Consider the following 22,096-nt stretch of genomic DNA (forward strand, 5'->3'; position numbering starts at 1 on the left):
CCCCCCCCCCATTTGATGGTGGATCTGCCAAGATTCGCCACTGGAGGAGTTAAATTTAGAGTAGCTTACAAAATTAGGATGCTAGTTGCTGCTCCCAACGTTTGAGTTACCTGTTGATTCTGAACTAAGTTTGCATGGTGTTTTCCTTCATGCACGACTCAACTGGGTTCCTGGGAGAAAATGTGGATTTGCAAAGAGTGTACCCCAAAAGGCCATGGGAATTTGGAAGCATGAGGCTGGTGTGGTAGCGACCCTCCAGAGGGAACTTAGCAAGCTGGGTGGAGAAATTTCGGAACTCCAGGTCAGGGAACAGCAAGATGGGTGGTTGAAGCATGGGGCTAACCATGGAGGTTTCGAGAACATCAGGGCCAAAGAGTAGCCAGAGTTAGCATGGGTTGGAATGCTTTTTTACATATTTCACATAACAAAGCAGCATATTTCTATAGAGAAGTAACAGAAAATTATGTTTTAGATTATCCTAAATAAAATATTTAAAATCTTAGAGATGTTGATGATGTTGATGATGATGATGATGATGATGATGATGATGATGATGATGATGATGACTATTGATGGAATATAGAAGCATTCAGCACCTTTCAAGGCTTCCTAACACTTTCTGTATGGCTGGTATTGTGGAATTTTGACAAGCTCAGAGCCAGCATTTGTCCTCTATCCCCTACTTATAAGAGCATCACATGTTGATTATTGGAAACATCAGGTAAGAAAATGATGAGAAACTGGTAAAACCTGAATGTCATATTCTTGAAAATTTTGGGAAGCTAAAATGGTATCCAGAAGTACTGGAAATTCTTGACAGAAAGTTTCAAGTTCTTTATGTGGTTGTACAGGATGGGTATAAAAAAATGTTATAGAGTAGGGGGTCAATAAACTTTTCAAAATGTACTCAGAGAGACAGGTTTGTGGCCATATGATTTTCTGATTACTCAGTCCTGCCATTAAAATGTGAAATCAGCCATTGAAAACATTTGAGTGAAGGAGTATAGCTATATTCCAGCAAAATTTTATTATGGAAATTGAATTTCATATAATTTCAAAATTTCAAAAAATATCCTAGTATCTCTTGCTATTTTAGGAGTAGCAGAAGCCATGACATGTGTCAAAGGTGACACAGTCACCTGGAGCCGGAACAGTGAGTACTATCCCCAAAGTGGTCAAACATAGAGAGCATAAGTAAAACTAGGTCACACTGGGTATGTCAGAAAGATTGTAAGGACTTCACAGGAGCCAGCTTCCTGCCAGGAACATTAAACTTGTGAAGTTTTATGATTTATAAAAGGGTATGATTCAATTAGTAAGAGGATATTTGAAGAAGTTCAGGTTACAAGAATATAGATGTTCAAATGTGTGCATGTGCGTGTTTATTTATGTGCGTACTTTTATACAAGTATAATGCCATATTGTATATTTTGACAAGCAACCTGATTTTTATAAAATATACTAGCACAATATAAACATTCTTTCATGTCAATAACTATTTGAACTATTTACCCAAAATTCTACTAGTTTTGTTATATCAATAGTGATACACCATCACACTTTCTGCACCAATGTTTAGAATTAGTTATTTCATCCATCTTTCTATCTTCATTTGCTACCATAGAAAAAAAATTAGTATTATTCACTAATTATGACTTTGATTCCTCCACGTACCAGAGTTTGGTACCTAAAGTCACCACTGAAATGTGTTTTGAGGTATTCTATTTTAATAAAAAGCACCATCAATTAGAAATACTTTGTTACCCCCAGGAACTATAAAAGAATATCGTTACACTAATCAGAATAAGGTTGCAAAGTGGTCAAAAGCACAACAGTGATCAAATAAGGAAGCACAGAATTGTCACTGACACAGTATGTCAGGGTCACTATTTCCAAGAATACTGCAGCTCTTCCTTCTTAAAAAGGAAACAGAATGACTTCTGGACTAATAGGACATGGTTTGAAATGAACACAGAAACAAGGGCTGGTGATGGGCACATGACAACAATGATTTAGATACTGAAATCAAAAATTTGAAAATTAAACAATAAGATGATCAAAATGCCAGATTGCATTTCCATAACAGAACAAAAATTTGCATGCATGTTGAATGTGTTTTGTTTTGTTTTGTTTTGTTTTTAAAAACACATTACTAAGCACTCACGAATGGATTTGGCTTAGGAATTACGACTTAAAAAAAAAAAAGCGATTCACCTAACCTTTAGAGAACTTACTCTGATAGGAAGTACGGATCCGTTTCGTTAAATCAGGATAAAAGTTAGACAGCCCACGCATGCAAAAGTTGTCTTTGGAGCATGCCAGAGCATCAGCAGCAGCAGCAGGCAGAGGAAAGAGAGAAAATAGTCTAAAGTGAAAGGAAGTGGTATTATACCAGAATTTAGAACAGCCAAGGTGAAGAAACTGTAGCAAGATTAGGTAATCAAATTAGAGAGGAGATACTTTAAAAATAAATCAATTAGAAAAGTGACAGATGAATGATGAGAATGCTGTAGCCATTTTACTTAATCAAACTCTCTCATAAAATTCATGGCATTTTCTTCTTACATGATTTTACCATTCTGGAATTGCTTGGTTTGTAATACTACATAAAACTACTTCTATTTATTAAGATTGTTATATTTAATCTTTGAGCAATTAAAAAGACAGCTTAGATACTTTGGTTTTTAATTTATGTTATAATATAAAGTATGTACTCATTGGTTACCTTAAAAAATAAGAGAAGCTATGTTTACAACTTTATCAATTTTTCCCTATATCACAATTCTACTCTGTAATCACTATTGCGGAGACCAAATAAGTTTGAATTACCCAATGAGTTGAATTAAGCTTTCCTAGTCAAAATAGGCACTCTTCTGCCTGTGTGTGGATCTCAGACAAGTAACTGAGATGCTGGCAGAGAGCTGCAGCTTCTGTGACCATCAGGACTTCTAGCCTGCAGCAGCACCTCATTACCCACCCCTGACATCTTCATAGCCTACATTCTGGACTTTCAAAATCAACCACTTCTTTTTCAAACATGAAGGAATAGTTCTTACTCTGATTTTCTTTTAGAAGCTAGTGGTGACAGAGGCAGAACCCACAGAGTTTACATTTCCAGGATCCTGACAGTACTGAAAGCTGATATTCCCTAAATAAAACACTGGCAAACTTGGAAGGACAAGTGCTGTGCCTCTGTCTAAAAGACTTAACAAAGAAGTTGAGTGTTAACCAAACACCATCCGTCCAAATGAGAAATTCATTTGATGTTATAACTGACCTATCTTCTATTTGGAAAATAACAACTATCATATAGTATAAAGTAATATTTATGTGTATGATTAGTTAAGGTCTCAGTATTCAGTTAACTATTTGTTAAAAAGGAAATGTAAAAGCATTATCTAAATGTATAACACTATAGAAGCAAACTTTTAAAGCAATTTTAACCAACTAGCATATTCCAGTAAATAATAAAAATACAAAATTTGTGAATGTTAAAACCATGTATTTGGATATATAGTGAAATTCAGTAAGATTTTGGATAATTCAGACTATCAGTGTTAGTTGCCATATCCTAATTAAAACGTAAACTTTTTTTCTTTTGTAGTTAAGTTGATTTGCTTCTCCTGCTAAGAAAAGTGTCATGTTTTATAACACTTAAATGTCCGAGAATGGTATTTATTATGTTTATAAACATATGCCTATTTTAGTTATCATCAGTAAAGAATAGATGATGTCTACAATATAGTTACTTAAAAAATGAAAAGCAGCTGATGACTTCAAACTTTATTTATAAGGGGCTAACCATATTAGAGAACAATTAATCTGTTTAGTCAAAGAATTTCTAAAGAACTTTCAGCCAGAGTCCTAATTTTCATACCTAATTTTTTATGATTATGATTATGATTATGATTATTATTATTATTAGTTTTTTGTTTGTTTTTTAGGAAGCCAATCTACGAAACCTGAGATACTTCCTAACTTCAACAGCAAATTGAACTTTAAACACTACTCATGCCTGTTTAAAGTTTTTTTTTTTTTGCTGTTTCTTCTAAATTCATTTATATGCATGTTGAGTCAGCATTAGCATGCATTTGAATGACATCACACGAGAAAAGATAATCTGGAAAAAAAAAAAAAACAAGTGAACAAATCAAGCTCAGAACAAATCATCTCTTTTGTTGCCTACCTGCAATGAACTGCCTGTTTTTTCGAGGAGACCGGGGCTGTCGCTGGTACAGGTCACTTGATCTATAAAGGTCAATGGTCCCCATGCTTAACAGTACTGTCTTCTGTATGAAATCCACCACGACCAACCCAGTGCAGTTTCCAAAGGCAACTCTAAGAGAAGGAGAAACACAGAACTAGAATGTATCATAAGCATGATTATTTTCATTTTAAAGTTAAATATAAGATTACTGGAAAATGACCTAAGATTGGGGACATCAGACAGTGATCAGTGATTTAAAGTCAGGAAACAAGTCCACTGTACAGTTGGAGGTTGAGTAGAAAATATTAAACATGACTGAATGCTGCAAAAATTAGAGACAGCCTGCAATCATGCTTCATTACAAGTTTTTCATTTAAGCTGTGATAATAACACAATATTTAACTTGATTTTATAGTTCTTACAGAAGAATCACATAAATTCTTTTGCCAATGCCAAGGGGACATAGATGTAGAAATAGGAACACTAAATAGACACAGATGCTCAGTTAAACAATCAAGTGTCTTGCAAATAAGATCCTCATTGTTTTGTTTCAAATTAATCATTTCTTTTTCTTTTAACCTTTCTCTCATCCTTCCCGTCTTCTGGCTTTCAGAAACAAACACAATGTTTGACTCTATGTAGTCAAGGCCTGCCTTGAACTGTAATCTTCAGAATTTGTCTCTCAGGAGGCAAAGTGTACACCAACACACTTGGCATATATTTAGGGCTCGACACCATAGTAGAAATAAAAAAATACATAGTTTGATTTACAAAAATTTTTCAGTTCATCTTTGTTCCTTATGTCCTTTTATGTATTAAAAGATAAATAGATTTGACTAATGTATTAACTGATTAATTAAAGCAGCTTTCCTAGGCAGGCATTTTGTTTACCTAAAGATTAAATAAATATTAGCTGTAGCATGTCTGTAGAATACATTCCCCTAACTCAGCTGTCTTGTCTGGCCTCCATGAGAGAAGCAGAGCCTAGCCCTGCAGGGAATTGATATGCCAGGGTGTGGGGATACCGGGGTCTGGGGATGGTGGAGGTGTGGTGCTCCACCCTCAGAGGAGAAGCCAGTGGAGGGGACCAGAAGGGGGTACAGCGATTGGGATGTAATAAATAAATTTAAAATTATCAAGACTGATTGTATTATTCCTGACTATATATGCTGCCTACAAAATAATCTTTTTTTTTTATTTTAGATATTTTCTTTATTTACATGCGAATTTCTCCATTCCCAGTTTCCCCTCCAAAAAACAAAAAAACAAACAAAAACAAACCCCTGTTGCCTCCCCCCTCCCCATGCCTGCCACCCCGCCCTCTCCCACTTTCTGGCCCTCATTTTAATTGTAAAAGCATCAGTTGGTTAAAACTCATGGGCTGAGACACAATTCCATAGAAACAGAATTTAAAAGACAACATGGGTAGCTTACATTAAATTTAAGTTTCAAAAACTTAAAATAGAACTATGTGATATGGGGAGCAAAAGGCATGAACAGCAGAAATAAAAGACAACCTAGAGAATTAGAGTAAATATTTTGAAAATATGTATCTAATTTAATTAATATTTAAAATAAATATATAAGCCACTCATACAAATCCACAGTAAAAATACTGCTTATAAATGGGAAAATTATTTTCAATTTGGCAAATAACCAGAATAGATGTTTTTCCAAGGAGGAAATAACACTGGAAACTAGTTAAATAAAAATATGCTCAATATCATTATTAAAGGAAATCCTGATAAAGACCACAATGAGGTATCACCTTACACTTGACAAGATTGCTATCATCAGCAAGATAAATATATCAGGAAAAAAATTGAAGCTCGTTGTATTATTAGTGGAAATATAAACCCATGCAGCCATTACCTAAAATGATATGAGGCCTCTTCAAAGAAAATTAGAAATAGAACTATTATATGATCCAGTGATATCATTTATCAGTCTCTATCTAAAATGAACAAAACCAGCAGCTTGAAAAGCTATCTGCATTCTTGAACTTAATGCCTTAAGTGTCTGCTGATAGATGAATGCATGAAGAAGTTACATATACATACAACAGAATGTTGATTTGCCTCAAAAAGGAAGGAAATTCTGAGATTTATAGTAGCATAGATGAACCTGGAAGATACTGTCTTAGTCAGGGTTTCTATTCCTGCACAAACATCATGACCAAGAAGCAAGTTGGGGAGGAAAGGGTTTATTGAGCTTACACTTCCACATGGCTGTTCATCACCAAAGGAAGTCAGGACTGGAACTCAAGCAGGTCAGGAAGCAGGAGCTAATGCAGAGGCCATGGAGAGATGTTTCTTACTGGCTTGCTTCCCTGACTTGCTCAGCCTGCTCTCTTATGGAATCCAAGACTTCCAGCCCAGGGATGGCACCACCCACAAGGGGCCCTACCCCCTTGATCACTAATTGAGAAAATGCTCCACAGCTGGATCTCATGGAGGAACTTCCCCAACTGAAACTCCCTTCTCTGTGATAACTTCAGCCTGTGTCAAGTTGACACACAAAACCAGCCAGTACAGATACTATGCTATATGAAGCAAACAAGACATATAAAGACTAGCACTATATGGTTTTGTTCATATTTGTAATCTAACAATGTCAAGAAAGTGCATAAGTTAGGATGGTGTTTGCCATGGATTCAGGAGCACAGGAAAGGAAGAGAGCTACACTTACCAACAATTAGTTACACGGGACATAAAGTATAAGTTCTTTACCTTCCAAATAGTGTGGCTGCCTAGGAGTGGTTGTCCACTAGGACCCAACATTTGGAGAAGTACTACATGCTGCTCATTTAAGAAAAGAAAAACTCAATATTTGAAATAGTATTTGAAATAATGGCTATCATTTTCACATATTCGCAAATTTGAAAAATCGGAAATCTGACCATTGGAAGTCATGACTGTGTATATTTATGTGTGTAATATAATGAAATATTATATATACGGTCATCATGCTATACATTTAAAAACTGACATTTTTCAGAATACAGGAAGAACAACCCACAAACCACAAGAAACTCAAGAAGAAGGAAGACCAAAATGTGGACATTTCATTCCTTCTTAAAAAGGGGTACAAAATACCATGGAAGGAGTTGCAGAGACTAACTATGGAGCAGAAACTGAAGGAAGGACAAGCCAGCCTAATATAGCTATCTCCTGAGAGGCTCTGACAGTACCTGACTAACACAGATGTAGAAGCTCACAGCCATCCATGGAACTGAGTACAGGGTTCCCAATGAAGGAGTTAGAGAAAGGACCGAAGGAGCTGAAGGGTTTGCAGCCCCTTAGGATGAACAACAATATGAACTAAGTAGTACCCTCAGAGCTCCCAAGGGACTCAACCTCCAACCAAGGACTATACATGATGGGACTGATTGTTCTGGCAGCATGTGTACAGTAGAGAATTGCAAAGTCAATCATCAATGGGAGGAGAGGCCCTTGGCCCTGTGAAGGTTCTGTGCCCCAGTGTAGGGGAATGCCAGGGCCAATAAGTGGGAGAGGGTGGGGTGGCAAGCATGGAGAGGGGAGAGGCAACAGGGGTTTGCTCTTGTTGTTTTTGTTTGTTTTTTGGAGGGGAAACTGGGAAAGGAGAAATCATATGACATGTAAATAAAGAAAATATTTAATAAAAAAATTAAAATTGACATTTTGTTTACCAATTATAACTCTAAGACAGAAAAACAAACTTTTGCTTTCTATAGTACAAATAAATTAGCTCAAAATGGCTTGTAGGAGAAAATCTTAGTAATTTGAGTGATGTAAAAATTCATCATTAGGACACAAGAAATACAAAATTTTTAAAAAAAATTAATAACCTGCATATTATAAAATTAAACAATATTATTTTACCTAACTTTAGTAAGAGGAAGAACCACACTCTGGGAAATATTTTAAAAGAATTACACATAATATTAATATAGGTACAGAGTATATAGGGACACCTAATAACATCAGCTCAATTTTTAAAAGAGTAAAGAAATTTATATAGATATTTTGAGAGATGGATAAATGTCACATAAACCCTTGAAAAGATAATGAAAATTGTAAGCTCTGGTGATATACAAGATAAAATCATATTTAGAGATCAATAAACCTACAAAAATGTTGACTAAAATGAGAAAGACTGATAATACAAATTGTTGACAATAGTTCAGAAAATGTGACCATTCGTACACTGATGATAGAAATATCAAAATTCTACAGATGCTTCAGAAAACAATGTCTGTCTCATAAAGATTGCATAACTTACTAATTCTACTCCTAGCTACCTTAGAAATTAAAAAAATGTTATATAAAACTTGTACTTAATATTCATAGCTGATTTATTATAATATGCCTAAACTATAAGCAACCCAAATTCCCATTAAGTAATGAGTGAATTAAACTTCTTGTAAATCCATATACTAGCATACTATTTAGCAGAAAAAAGCATCAAGTTATAAATATAAATAAATATATATCTTATAATTTACAAACACAGACACACACATATCATAGATGAACCCCAAGGTCTTTATTCTAAGACAAAATAAACACTACTTATTCTAATTTTGAAAAATTATTGAAATGCAAAGCTTATTAATTGATAACAATAAATGATTTTGAGGTACCAGGAATGAGGGTTAATTACAGACTTCAGAAGGCCAAAGTGCTGAGGAAAGAGTCTAGACTATCAAAACAGCCCATAAAACAACGATTTTAAAAAGATACTCATGAGGTTTCACGTGGAAACAAGGACTTTGTTTAGAAGTAGATGAGAGGTAATTTCTGTCATGCTGTGGCCAATACTTTATTTGGATATATTATCTCCATGCCCTTTTTATTATCCCCATGAGACTTTGTGGAACACTGGTGTTAATAGTGATGGACTTAAAAGATGACGGTTTACACTGTGGATGAATTAACAGAAGAAAATCAAGAAGGCAGTGGCAATGGGTGCTTTTAGCCAATTTCAAAATAAGAATTTGGAATAAAATACAAAAGAACAGATAGATTCAGAAGAGGCAGTTTTGATAGAAATGCAGCTAATTTAGATGTATTTGCTCAAGAGATTGCTATTTATAAAAGAAACCAAATCAGTGCTGGAGAGAAACTTAATGGATAAGAGCACTTGTTGCTTTTACAGAGAACTCAGGTTCAGTTCTCAGCATCAATGGGATGACTAAAAAGTGTCAGGAACTCTAGTTCTAGAGGATCCAACATCTTCTTTTGACTTCTGTGGAACTGCATGCATATAGTACACAGACATACATGCAGGCAAAACACCCTTGCACATAAGATAATTATTTCTTTTAAAGAGCAGAGTGCTTAATACCAAGATAATATAAAAGAAACCTTGGAGGCAACTCAGGAATTCATAAGACCCTATTTGATACAGACTCCATGGTGTAGAAGTATAAATCAGAAATATATCTTAATTTCAAAGAGGTACATGACAGAATATTTTCAGAACAGAAAGATGATAATTTAACCTAAGACCATGGGAGATATTTAGCTGGAAAGACACACAGAGACTGTTGCAGGCATGACTGAAGTTGGCCCAAATTTAAAGCTCAATAACAGCAGATCTTGTTGGTCAACAAGACCAACATGAAGACATGCAGTGTACAAGAGTTACAGAGTCATAGAGGCTTCCACAAAGATGTCAAAAAAAGCCCAGAGAGCCAAGTGTAAGGTCAAGTCAGAGTCCCTGGTTGATGCAAGAATCTATGAAAGTAAAGATGAAGCATCAACTGAAACCTCCCAAAAATAAAGACACCCATATTCTCCTATAGGCAGCTCTAGGTGGCATGCACAGTCACCATTCTTGTGTATGCTAAATCATACTTGGAATTTCTAAATCAAAGTGCTTGGAGCATCCAAAGCCCTCTGAGTGTCCTAGGTGTTGAATACGGAACTATAGAATTTAATGTTTTCTTTATTGGACAAAGACTTGCTTTGACCTAATCCTTCCTTTCCTGCATTCTTACTTTACCCATTTGAATTTGGAATGATTTATTGTGTAGCATTGCTTCTTGAAGTATGTGACTTATTTTCTTATTGCTTATATATGTTTACAACTGAGTGGAGACTTTGGGCTTGGTCTTTTGAGAAATGCTGAAATGGTTAACTTTGTGGGGTCTCTTGGAGATAGCTGAATGGCTTTTCCATTGTGAGCTAGACACAAGTCTTTCTTGGCCAGCAGTAAACACTGCTCTATCTTGGTCCCTGAAAAGTTTACATAGTAAAGAGTTGGTCCCAAGCTGGCACTACCAGGCACTAGTAGAAGCTTTAAGAGGTGAGCCTTAATGGGAAGCTGTAGGTTGCTTATATATTCTTGAAAGAAAGAGTAGGACACAAGTCTTTGTTCTTTCTTTTTTTCACTTCCCAGCCACCAGCAAGTAAGTTTCTGGCTTCTCACTCCCACTGAAGACATTTTTATAGTATGAGATAATTAGCAGAAGCCTCTGTTGAAAATGCTTTTTCTCTCTAGCTGTTCTCAAGGACACAATGTTTTCAATACCCTCTGCTGGTTGCTTTTTTCCATGTCATAAAGTCAATGGGCCAGCCTGTCTCTAGATTAGGGGACCTTGGAAAACATTTTATCATATTCGTAGGCCTGAGAAGAGGGAGCGGATCAAACTTTTGAGAGAGCCAGATTCTCAGTAAGCTTAAACAGCACATGGGAATTAACAAATAATATATATTATAAAGTACATTTAAAATAAAACCCATAGGTGATGGTATTGAGATTTGTAGTCTTTAGGTCTTGACTTTCATCTCACAAATGAGATCAGGTTTCGTATGAGGAGAAAAGCTGGTTTGCTGTATTGTCTGTATGAGAATGCAGTCAGATGCCATTTCTGAAACCGTGAGCCCTTGTCAGACATTGAATCTGCTGATGCCTTGGCCTTGGACTTTGAAGCCTCCAGAACTGAATAATAAATGTCTGTTGTACATGGATTACCCAATCTAAGATATTTTATTACAGCAGCCCAAATAAACTAAGATACTTGTCTTTTATATTTTTAGATTTAGAAGTAAAATGTCTAAAATTTCACCAAAAAGTATAGGGCTTATTGCAATGCATCAGAGTAAAGACAATTGTCTTCACATTTTAATTAGTAGTTTCTTTTAAACTCACCATTGGTATTGAACTTTTGTCATATGCTTGTGTGTGTGTGTGTGTGTGTGTGTGTGCTTTATTGTTTGAGAATTTTGTACATGCATACAATGCCTTTGATCAAGTCTATCCCTCATACTCTCTGCTCTAATTCTTTTTCCATACCCTTATGACTATTCCTTCCCAACTTCAGATGGCCATGTTGTTGTTTTACACACTGAGTCTACACAGTATGTATATGGATGCAGTTCTATCTGCTGGAGCATGGGAAACTTCTCATAAAATTTTTGGTTTTGCATCCCTGATATAATCACATGCTTTTTCAACTTTGTAGAGGGATTTTACCCTCTAATATGGCTAATCTGGCAGGAATACAGACACACCCTTACCATATTCCTTTAATCTCTCTGGTGGGAATACAACATGCCCATAGTATACACCATTAATTCCAACAATAAAGATAATATTGGTTTGTAGAAGGAAACACTCATGTTGCAAAGTGATGTCTAATTGAGTGGCAGACAAAGTGATGAATCAGAGAAAGATTCAACAGAACAGGATATGCTCAATTCTCAGGAGAACATACAGGAAAGAGAGGTGACCTGAGAGAACAGTGCATACACACACACACACACACACACACACACACACAGAGAGAGAGAGAGAGAGAGAGAGAGAGAGAGAGAGAGAGAGAGAGGCAGCTTTACCAGGAGAGTTTTACAGAGACAGGTTGAAGAGAGAACAAGCTAGAAACAGATGAAGACAGAATGAGCCAGAGAGTGAGAAAGAATCAGATTAGAACTGATTGCCTTAGATAGTATGAGGCTGAGCAGAGCAATATAGACAAGAGGTGAGATAAGCCAATTCAAATCAGTCAGCCTGGAGAGGAGTTTTGAACCAGGATAGCTGAGTTGAACTAGTCAGCCAAAGTTTGAAAGAGCTAGAAAGGGTGAGCTTATTCAGCAGTAAGCTTCAGAGGCTGAAAACATTCTAGGTCTAGATTAGTTTGTATGGAGCCTAGAAGCTTCCAGGACTAAGTCTACGTTAGCAGACCAAGGCACTAAACCTCTGAGATGACAATTACATCATTCAAATAAAAGTTACTTTTACACTACTTTATTGTGTTAAGTTGATAAATTGCCTTCATTAATTTAAAATGGTAAAACAATATGCATTCCTGATGTAAATGAACTTTTGTTATGAGTAATTTTATCATTTTCTTGATAGATTTATTTATATTTTGGTTAGAATTTTTAATTCATGTTCATATAAGTCATAGATTTATAATTTTCCATTCTTGTAATAACCTTTTTATATCCTCAAATTTATGTTACCTCATAAAATAAGACAAACATGATTTCATCTTTCATAAATCTCAGAAAGATTCTGCTAATTATATTATTTATTTCTTTAATACTTGGTAGAATTTACTCTAATAATGATTTAAGGTAGGGAATCTTTCTTTCTTCCTTTCCTCCTTTCTATCTTCCTTCCTTCCTTCCTTCCTTCCTTTTTTCTTTTTTCATGACAGCCAATGCTCTATAACACAAACACCCAAGCTGCCATTCTCATATTGCTGTATGTTCTTTAGTGGAGTTCCCATACATGGAAAATGTTTTCTCTAATGATCTACTGAATTAAGTGGCACATCTTCATAGTCTCTTCATTCTGCTAGTCCTCTCCCCTGTCTTTGAGGGCCAATCTTTTGAAAAGGGTATCTCAAAACTGTTGGAACTCACCCATCTTCAAGGTAACTATGTAGTTCATGTTTTTACATATCAACTAATGAGGATTATGGATAACAGTGTACAAGTACATTACAACTGAGACCAGGAATCCTTGAGAAGGATAAAATAGTTTTCATCACAAATCTAAAACTTGCTCCATTTGCAAGTATCACTGAAACCAAACTCCACTGGTAGTTCTACTATCACATTAGACAAAGTTGAAGTGAATTGTACTACAAGACAGGTCAAAAGAAAGTGAAACATAATGGAAAGAGAGACAGAAAATTCAAATCAATTCAAAAAGAAAAATCTAAAATAGGGACATTACCACTAATATGAAACCAAGTAAAAGAAAACAAATAATAAAATTATTATTTTATCATATTATGGTCAATTTAATAAAAAATTGTGCTAAGGGACTAGTATAATTTTTAAGATTTAATATTTTAAAAGAGGCATTTATAAACTATTTAGAATTAGGAACTACAAACCAGAAAGTTAGTTTAATCACTTACATTCCATATGCTGAGCTTATAGCAAGGCTGGTAATTTGCTGGGGAGGCTCACCATCTACCCACACCAACTGAATAACAAGATCTGCTTGATAGCCTGGTGGCATTCGCACTGGCCGTGTTTTAACACTAGAAGAAAAAGATAACATAATATCCCATGCATCTTTATCATACTTATGCATCTTCAGAATTTACATAAAACCACACTTCAAAAATATATAACATGGGGACAAGTATGTGGATAGACGATGCTTTGTCATTCTCTTAGATGTACCAAGCTACATATACTTACTCGGTGATTTTTTTTTTTTGGTTAGTTTTACAATTTTAACTTATCAAACATTTTCTTTTTTTTAATTTTAGGATAGTACTTTAGAATAAATGATACTTTCTATATAATTATAAAGCACAGCAATAAAAAGAACGATTGTTATACAGTTATATTTGGGAACCTGGCACAAACCTAGGAATATCTGGAAAGTGGGTATTCCCAACTGACAGATTTTCTCCATTAGACTGGCCTGTAGGCATATCTGTGGAGGTCTTTCTCAATTGTGAATGATATAGGAAGGCCCAAGCCCATTGCAGGAAGTGCTGTGTTGGGGAAGGTGAGGCTAGGGTGTTTTAAGAAGGGTAGCAAGGCAAGCCAGAGGAAGCAAGCCAGCAAGCATCATGCTTCCACAGTCTCTGCATCAGTTCCTGTCTTGAGTTCTTGCCTTGGCCGAGTCTATAACCTATAAACCAACTGAAACCCTCCTTCTCCAAAAGGAGAAGGTAGGTGTTTTATCACATCAACAGAGATCAAAGTAGGGCCGTGATCAATAAATTACCATCCAACAAGTCAACATATCCATCACCGGTTCTCTTATTTTTCTCTAAATCTCTTCCTGTAGTTCTGACAACCCTCCTCTACTTCTAGCTGTACAGAGAAAACTTTACAGTCACTCTTCACTACTATGCTCTTATATTTATCAGTTGGTCATGAAGTGCCATCAATATTATTTTGGAAATATATACAGATCCAAAGTACTTTTTACTTCTCTGCTGCTATTATCTCAGAACTGCCAAATAAAAACAGAGGCTGTCCACTTAAATTTAAATTTCAAATAAATAACAAACAGCTTTTGAAACCAAATATGGATCTATTGCAATACTAATAATACAATGATATTATAAAAGTCATTGTTTATTTTCAATTAAAAATTAAATGTATAAAACTGATGTTTTATTTGAAACAATAGATATTATCTCTTTACTTAATCTTGACTTCTTTGATAGCTTCATAACTGGTCTCTAGCTTCTGCTCTCTCCATTCTCAAACTCATGTGCAACTCACTTATTAAACTGACCTAATCAAAACATTACAGTGACTTCCACTTTCCACATGAAATAAATAGTAAGGTTCTCATAATGTCCTATTATCTGGGCTCTATCATTTATGACATCACTTATTATCACAACACTTTTCTGAGCTCTGGCTGCATTGGCCTAATTATTTCCTTAGCATGCCAAGCACTACAATTCCATTGCTATAGCTATTATTTTTGTCTAGAATTTATTTCCACCATTATTTATTTCAAGTTTTTTCTTTAAATCTCATTCTCTTAACAAGGCCAATGATAAATATTTATTAAGGATACAAAAATATAAATAAAAATAATTGAATAAATTTGTATATATAGATAATAATTAGAATAGTCTTAAAAGTAAAGAATAAGCTAGTTGAAATGCTTATTTACCAGCTAATATATATAAAAGTGTACAACTTCAGCTAAACAAAGGGACACATGCCAAGATTTAGTGAAGCATGTATTAAATGCATCTGAAGAATCCATCTATAATGTAGTCTAATTAATAGAATAATATTTAGACGTTTGTGTGTATTTGAGCACACCTCTGGGCATTGAGCACATGATATATGACTATGTGGAGTTTTTCTTTTGGTTTTTAATAATCCTTGAGATTTACTTCAATATTTGTCAAGTCAATCCTTTTAAACAGTTAATTGTTGATGCTAACTAGACCTTTATTTCACTTGTTTTTCTCCATCATCCCTATCTTCAATTCTTCTCTATTTTATAAATATCTAAGTAATTAGAAGACTTATGCTCTAACAATAATAGGTTTTTGTTTGTTTGTAAACAAACAAACAAATTGGTCTGTGGTGCTATTTTAAATGTTCCAGTGTATTTATTGGTTTTCACATTCTTTTTTTTGAAATGAAAATAAATTTAATATGTGTAGCCTTCCAATAATTACACATTAGGTTATCTCTCATTAAATGTGCTCAGGACACTTATATTGTCAAGTAGTTACATACTGCTGAACATAAATCTTATAATATAAAGCCTATGTTATAGTAAAGTACCTAATACATTATACAATTTATGGAATACCAATATCCTAAAAAGTCTGACAACATCATTTTTTAAAAAAATTATTTAATATTTTTTTGTGTGTGCAGTCCAGATTTTATCCCCTCCCACTCCTGGACCAGCAGTCTCAATTAACCTGGATGCCCAAGATCTCTTAGTTACTGGACCACCAACCAGGCAGCATATACCAGCTGATAGTAGTCCCCTTACACATATACAGCACAGGACTGCTGGATCTGGGTTCAGTCAGAGATGATACACCTAGCCCTCAAGAGACTGGAGGCACCAGGGAGTGGAGAGGTCTGGTGGGTGGGGAGATAGGAACATCTTCATAGAGGTAGGGAGAGAGGGAGGAGGCATGGGATGTAGAGCAGTCAGAGAGTGGACCCGGAAGGGATTTTCAGTCTTTGAACTCAACTAAATGCAGGAGACTGATATGAAAGAAAAATTAAAATATAAAGGGGTTGGCACAGTAGCTTAGCAGGTAAAGGTGCTGCCATCAAACTGAGCTTCATCCCCAGGACCCACAAAATGGAAGGAGAGAACAGATTCTTACAGGTTGTCCTCTGAACATGTACAGTATAGTGTGTGTGTGTGTGTGTATGGACATGCACACAAATGAACAAATATAAATATATATGAACTTAAGAGAGATTTCAACTAGGTAAAATTTAATAAATTTTTTTGCTTGTAGATTTTTCTCCCAATTAATTGGTGCTTACTCTTCCTTTTTGAAAACCTTTTAAAAAACTAGATGTTACACATTACTGCTAATTTATATAGCCTTTGCTGTTGAAAACTTATCTCTAAAATTTCTATACATATTTGCATAAGAAATTAAGAAACAAACTGTCTAGAATTCTTTAAGTAATAGATATATTGTCTTATGGGGCTTAGGAAAAGTTCTTTCTTAGTCTAAATTTTCCAAATTTCTAACACTAGACACAATTATATGACAACATGAAAGTAATGATTTATAAATCCTATAAAGTTAAAAGCATAACAGCAAGATAAACTTGCCTGTGATATTTACATGTTAAGTTTTTTATTATGCTGTTAAATGTAACTTCGGTGTATTGAGTAAAATGTTTAACAATAATCACTAGTTAGGAAAAAAAGATTAAGGTTTTGCCTTGTTAAACTTCCCATTTTATAAAATCCATGTTTTCTTTAGAATCATTTTGAGAAAAATATTATGGGTAAATGAAGTATGAAAATACTGTTCCTTTTTGAGGTGAGGTTATCCAAAGAAAATCATGCTCTCCTAACTCATCTAAAGCGAGAGAGCAATAACTTTATCTGTTACACTGTGAGCAATAACTATCTGTTATGTTCTGCAAGAACTATGTAACTAACAGCGGGGTGTGCTTGCACACTTGGTAGCAGTTCTTACCTGAGGCACGGGATGCTGTCCTTCGTCACTCCTTCACTGGACACAGTATTGGTGCTTCCAGAAAGACTCCTTGAAGGAGGAAGTTGAGAGGAGAGATCTGGAAATGGAGGACTTGTTTCTGGCTCGGGAGTAATAATGTCTTCAACATCGCACTGAAGTCGCACCTCTAATGACTTAAAACAGGTCATTTTAACTTAGACTAAGAATAGTAATAATAATAGCAACAGCCTTAATATATCTGGGGTCTTTATAAATTATTCTAAATTATTTCAATCCGCATTAAGTAATAAATTGTACTATTTAATGACAATCACCAAGATACAAAAACAAAAAAAACAAAACAAAAAAAACCGTAATTTTTAATTCCTCAGAACTATGAAAGTAAGAAACCTATTATTAAAGATAAATTCTTTTTTGTGTGTGTGGGAGTAGTTTGAGACAGGGTTTCTCTGTGTAGCTGTGGCTGTCCGGCTCACTTTATAGACCAGGCTGGTCTGGAACTCACAGAGAGCTCCCTGTCTCTACCTCACAAGTGCAGAGATTAAAAGTATATGTCCTCACATCCTGGTATTTACCTTCACATCATATTTGTGTGGCAGAAATTTTTATATAATAAAGTTTTTTTTATTTTGTTTTGTTTTCTCAAGCTTGTTTTGCCAACTTGACAGAAGCTAGAGTCATTTTGAAAGAGGGACCCTCAATTAAGAAAACATCTCCAAACAGAGTGGCATTGTAGACAAACCTGTGAGACATTTCCTTAGTGCTTTTAAGGGGAAGCCAACTGGGGGTGACTCATCTTTAGGCAGCTGGACTTGAGTTGTATAAGGAAGTAGGATGAGTAAGCCTTGGGGAACAAGCCAGTAGGCAGTGTTCCTCCACCATATCTGTATCAGTTCTAGCCTCCAGGCCCACACCATCTGAGTTCCCACACCTTTTGAGTTCCTGCCATGACCTCAGGTGATTGAGAACATCTGGAAGTATGAATGAAACAAGTAATTTCCTCTCCAAGTTGCTTCATCATAGTAAGATCATAGTAAGTTCATGGTGCTTTATTATAGTAAGAAGAACCCCAAGACAATTTCTTACAATAAATTATGATTTAGTGCATGATTAAAATAAAATAAGAAGGCCTGATGAGATGGCTCAGCAGGTAAGAGCACAGACTGTCTTTCCAAAGGTTCTGAGTTCAAATCCCAGCAACCACATGGTGGCTCATAACCACCTATAATGAGATCTGATTCCCTCTTCTGGTATGTCTGAAGTCAGCTACAGTGTACTTAATAATAAATCCTTGGGCTTCAGTGAGTGGGGTCGAGCAGGGCCAACCAAAGCGAGCTGGGTCTACGGGAGTGACCGGAGTGAGCGGGGTTGACCAGAGCAAGTAGAGGTCCTAAAAGTCAATTCCCAATAACCAGATGAAGTCTCACAACTATCTGTACAGCTACAGTGTGTACTCATATACATAAAATAAATAAATAAATAAATAAAATGGGAAATTGACAGTTACTCCAATGAAGGAAATTAAAGTGGATGTTTATATTTTTAAATAGTCTTTAATTTACACTGTAATGAGTACATTGATATGTAAAACTGATTATAGTAATATTCATATGGCATGAACAGAGCAATATTACCAAACTTATTATAATGATTATCTTTAAACTACTAGAAGCCTCTACCAGTGACAACCTGGTTATTGAGTTATTGAGTACTTACTAGTACACAGTGCTGATGCTGCTATAGCATCGTTATAAAAACCCAATCAAATTATCATGAGTATTTCCACCTAACCTTTCTACTCTACTTTCTGTTTTGTTTTTTTTTTTCATAAGAAATTATATGGGTATGAGTATAAATTGTCCCCAGACTCTGTTGCTGCCTACTGATTGCTCAGAGCCACACAGAAAGATAATCAATGGAAAAGTTAGGACTGAAAGTTAATTACAAAAGAACACACATGGTATGCACTCTCTGATAAGTGGATATTAGCCCAGAAGTTCAGAATACCCAAAATACAATCCACAAACCACAAGAAACTCAAGAAGGAAGACCAAAGTGTGGATACTTTGATCCTTCTTAGAAGACAGAACAAAATACCCATTGAAGGAGTTGCAGAGACAAAGTGTGGAGCAGAGACTGAAGGAAGGACAATCCAGAGACTGCTCTACCTGAGAATCTTTCCCATTTTCAATCATCAAATCCAGACATTATTGTGGATGCCATCAAGTGCTGGCTGACAGGAGCCTGATATAGCTGTCTCCTGAGAGGCTCTGCCAGTGCCCGACTAATACAGAAGTAGAGGCTCACAGCCTTCCATTGGACTGAGCACAGGGTCCCCAATGAAGGAGCTAGAGAAAGGACCCAAGGAGCTGAAGGGTTTGCAGCCCCTTAAGATGAACAACAATATGAACTAACTAGTACCCTCAGAGCTCCTTGGGAATAAAACTCCAACCAAGGAGTACACATGGGGGGACTCATGGCTCCAGCAGCATATGTATAGCAGAGAATGGCCTAGTTGGTCGTTAATGGGAGGAGAGGCACTTGGTCCTGTGAAGGTTCTATGCCCCCATGTAGGGGAATACCAGGACCAGGAAGCAGAGATGGTGGGTTGGTGAGCAGGGAGAGAGGGGAGGGAATAGGGACTTTCTTTATTTATTTATTTTCTTTATTTTGGAGGGGAAACCAGAAAAGAAGATATCATATGACATGTAAATAAAGAAAATATCTAATAAAAGAAAAAAAGAAAAAGAATAGAAAGTTAAGCACCTGTGACCTTAAGCCCTAAGCTTTCAATATACTCTAAAAGAATGACATTACTTTTAGTTGAGGTAAAAATGCATACCCCCGAAAAAAGCCTATGTGAGATAATCTTTAGGTTCTGGTAAAGTAGGGTAAAATAAATAGAACAGAATAGAGAAATTATAGGCATATTAACTTAGATGTAGCTGATACCACAATAACACCATTGTTTTGTATAATCAGAATTTCGTGTAATGGTAAGGTAAAGGTAAGACAATGTTTTTATAATGGTAAGTATAATGGTAAGGTATATTTTTCACCATATAAAATGTTGCTCCATAAAAAACTATTAAGAGTAACTTTATTATAGTTGAGAAATAATCATTTATGACAGATTATTAACAAGAAAACAAAAACCAGTTAAAGTTTTAAAAATGACAAAGCCTACACTAATTTGACACTTACACAGAAAGCACTACACTAATTAAATGCATTCATGCACATATGCATATGCTTGCTTAGGCATATAATATGCAATACCTACTTTAAAATATGTTATATATTATAATAAGTATTTTTCTTTATAGGTAAAATAATGCTCATGCTATTATATTGATAATATTTAGGAAGAATTGACTCAGTTTGGTCAGTAGGTACAAAACTGAAGAGATACAAAGATATGTAACAACAGACAACAATGTGGGATCCAATTTGTAGAGAAATAAATTTAAAATAGAAAACTCATTTTGACATTGAAGTTTTGTTAGAGAACTTTTCATTTAAAAACAAACTAGTTTTTAATATTTTAAGTAAAAATAATTTAAAATGCTACAGATTATATTAAATATTAATTATATAATATAAAAATTATTTACTCCCAACTCAGGATTTCTTTCCTGCTTTTGACCATTTAGTTCCCAGATAAAAGACACACACAACCTTTATATTTATAATAAGCCTTAAACAGCACAAGAGCTGGGAAGATATCTACCTTCTATGCTATTAGAATTACTTTCCTATAGATAAACCTGAGTTATTACTTCTTACTATGTTTCATCTAGGTTGCTCTTAACTCCTATTGGTCAGTCCTCAGGGGCCATGTTTTATGGCTCACGGTAAGCCATGGTGGCTTCTCCTCTTTCCCCTCCTGGTTCGTCTCTGACCCCAAGCCCAGGAAACCTAAACCCCACCTATGTCTCTTCTGCCCAGCTACTAGCTATTGGCATCTTTATTCACCAATCAGAAATAAATGGGGACAGGGTCTGCCCAGCTATTGGCTGTTGGCATCTTTATTTACCAGTAAGAAATAATTTGGGGGCAGGGCCACTTGATTCTACATGTAGACTCCAGGATTTGGGGGCCCACACTTAGCATTACAGCAAGACCAAACCTTAACAATATACTGTACTCCTGATGCCTTAAAAACCATACCAAGTGGTAGTTCAAATACATAATCGTTTTCTTTTAGGAACTATAAGTAGGAAAGTTCAATCTCAAGTAACTTACCACTATTTCTGCTGTAATTTCGTGTCTGCTGAATTTATACATTATGACATATGCAGAGACTCCAGAGACACAAAATATTCTGCTCTCTGGACACCAGTAAATCATCTGAATAGCGAAGGGATCTTCCTCTACAATTTCACACGTCTGTTTGCCATCTCCTGCCTTCTGCTTTTCAAATACTTTGGAAGTTTTTAGCTTGTACAACATCTGCAGTGTCACTATAAAATAATAATATGTAGTTATTTCCTAATTTGATTTTAATTCTTAGACATCATTCAAGTTTTTTCAATGTATGTGCTAAACCACGAGAATACAACTCAAGTAGGGAAGATTACATTTGCATAGTAAACCCTCAGGGACGTGCCCTTGTGGCAGTAGCATCAAGAGAGAAGAAAGAGAAAAAATGTTTATGAGCATTGGAACTAAGAAAATGGAAATCAAGAGATGAAGAGAAAAAAATGTTTATAAGCATTGGAACTAAGAAAATGGAAATCAAGAGATGAAGAAAGAGAAAAAATGTT

The 22,096-nt window shown here is 35.3% G+C and overlaps 1 protein-coding gene across 8 annotated transcripts in view; it reads right to left on the minus strand.

Moving 5' to 3' along the window:
- The window catches only part of Stxbp5l (syntaxin binding protein 5 like), a 268,083-nt gene that overhangs the window by 83,387 nt on the left and 162,600 nt on the right, over positions 1-22,096 (minus strand). For 5 of the 8 annotated variants that reach the window (XM_031363835.1, XM_031363832.1, XM_031363834.1 and 2 more), the window contains exons 16-20: positions 21,576-21,793; positions 17,331-17,503; positions 13,566-13,691; positions 4,187-4,338; positions 2,235-2,306 (exon numbers count right to left, since the gene is read on the minus strand). In XM_031363835.1, the coding sequence (XP_031219695.1) occupies positions 2,235-2,306; positions 4,187-4,338; positions 13,566-13,691; positions 17,331-17,503; positions 21,576-21,793 (741 nt within the window). The remainder of the gene's footprint in view (positions 1-2,234; positions 2,307-4,186; positions 4,339-13,565; positions 13,692-17,330; positions 17,504-21,575; positions 21,794-22,096) is intronic. The other 3 variants (XM_031363837.1, XM_031363833.1, XM_031363831.1) reach the window with 1 other exon arrangement.

This window comes from Mastomys coucha, unplaced genomic scaffold (genome assembly GCF_008632895.1).
Source record: "Mastomys coucha isolate ucsf_1 unplaced genomic scaffold, UCSF_Mcou_1 pScaffold12, whole genome shotgun sequence".
NCBI lineage: Eukaryota > Metazoa > Chordata > Mammalia > Rodentia > Muridae > Mastomys > Mastomys coucha.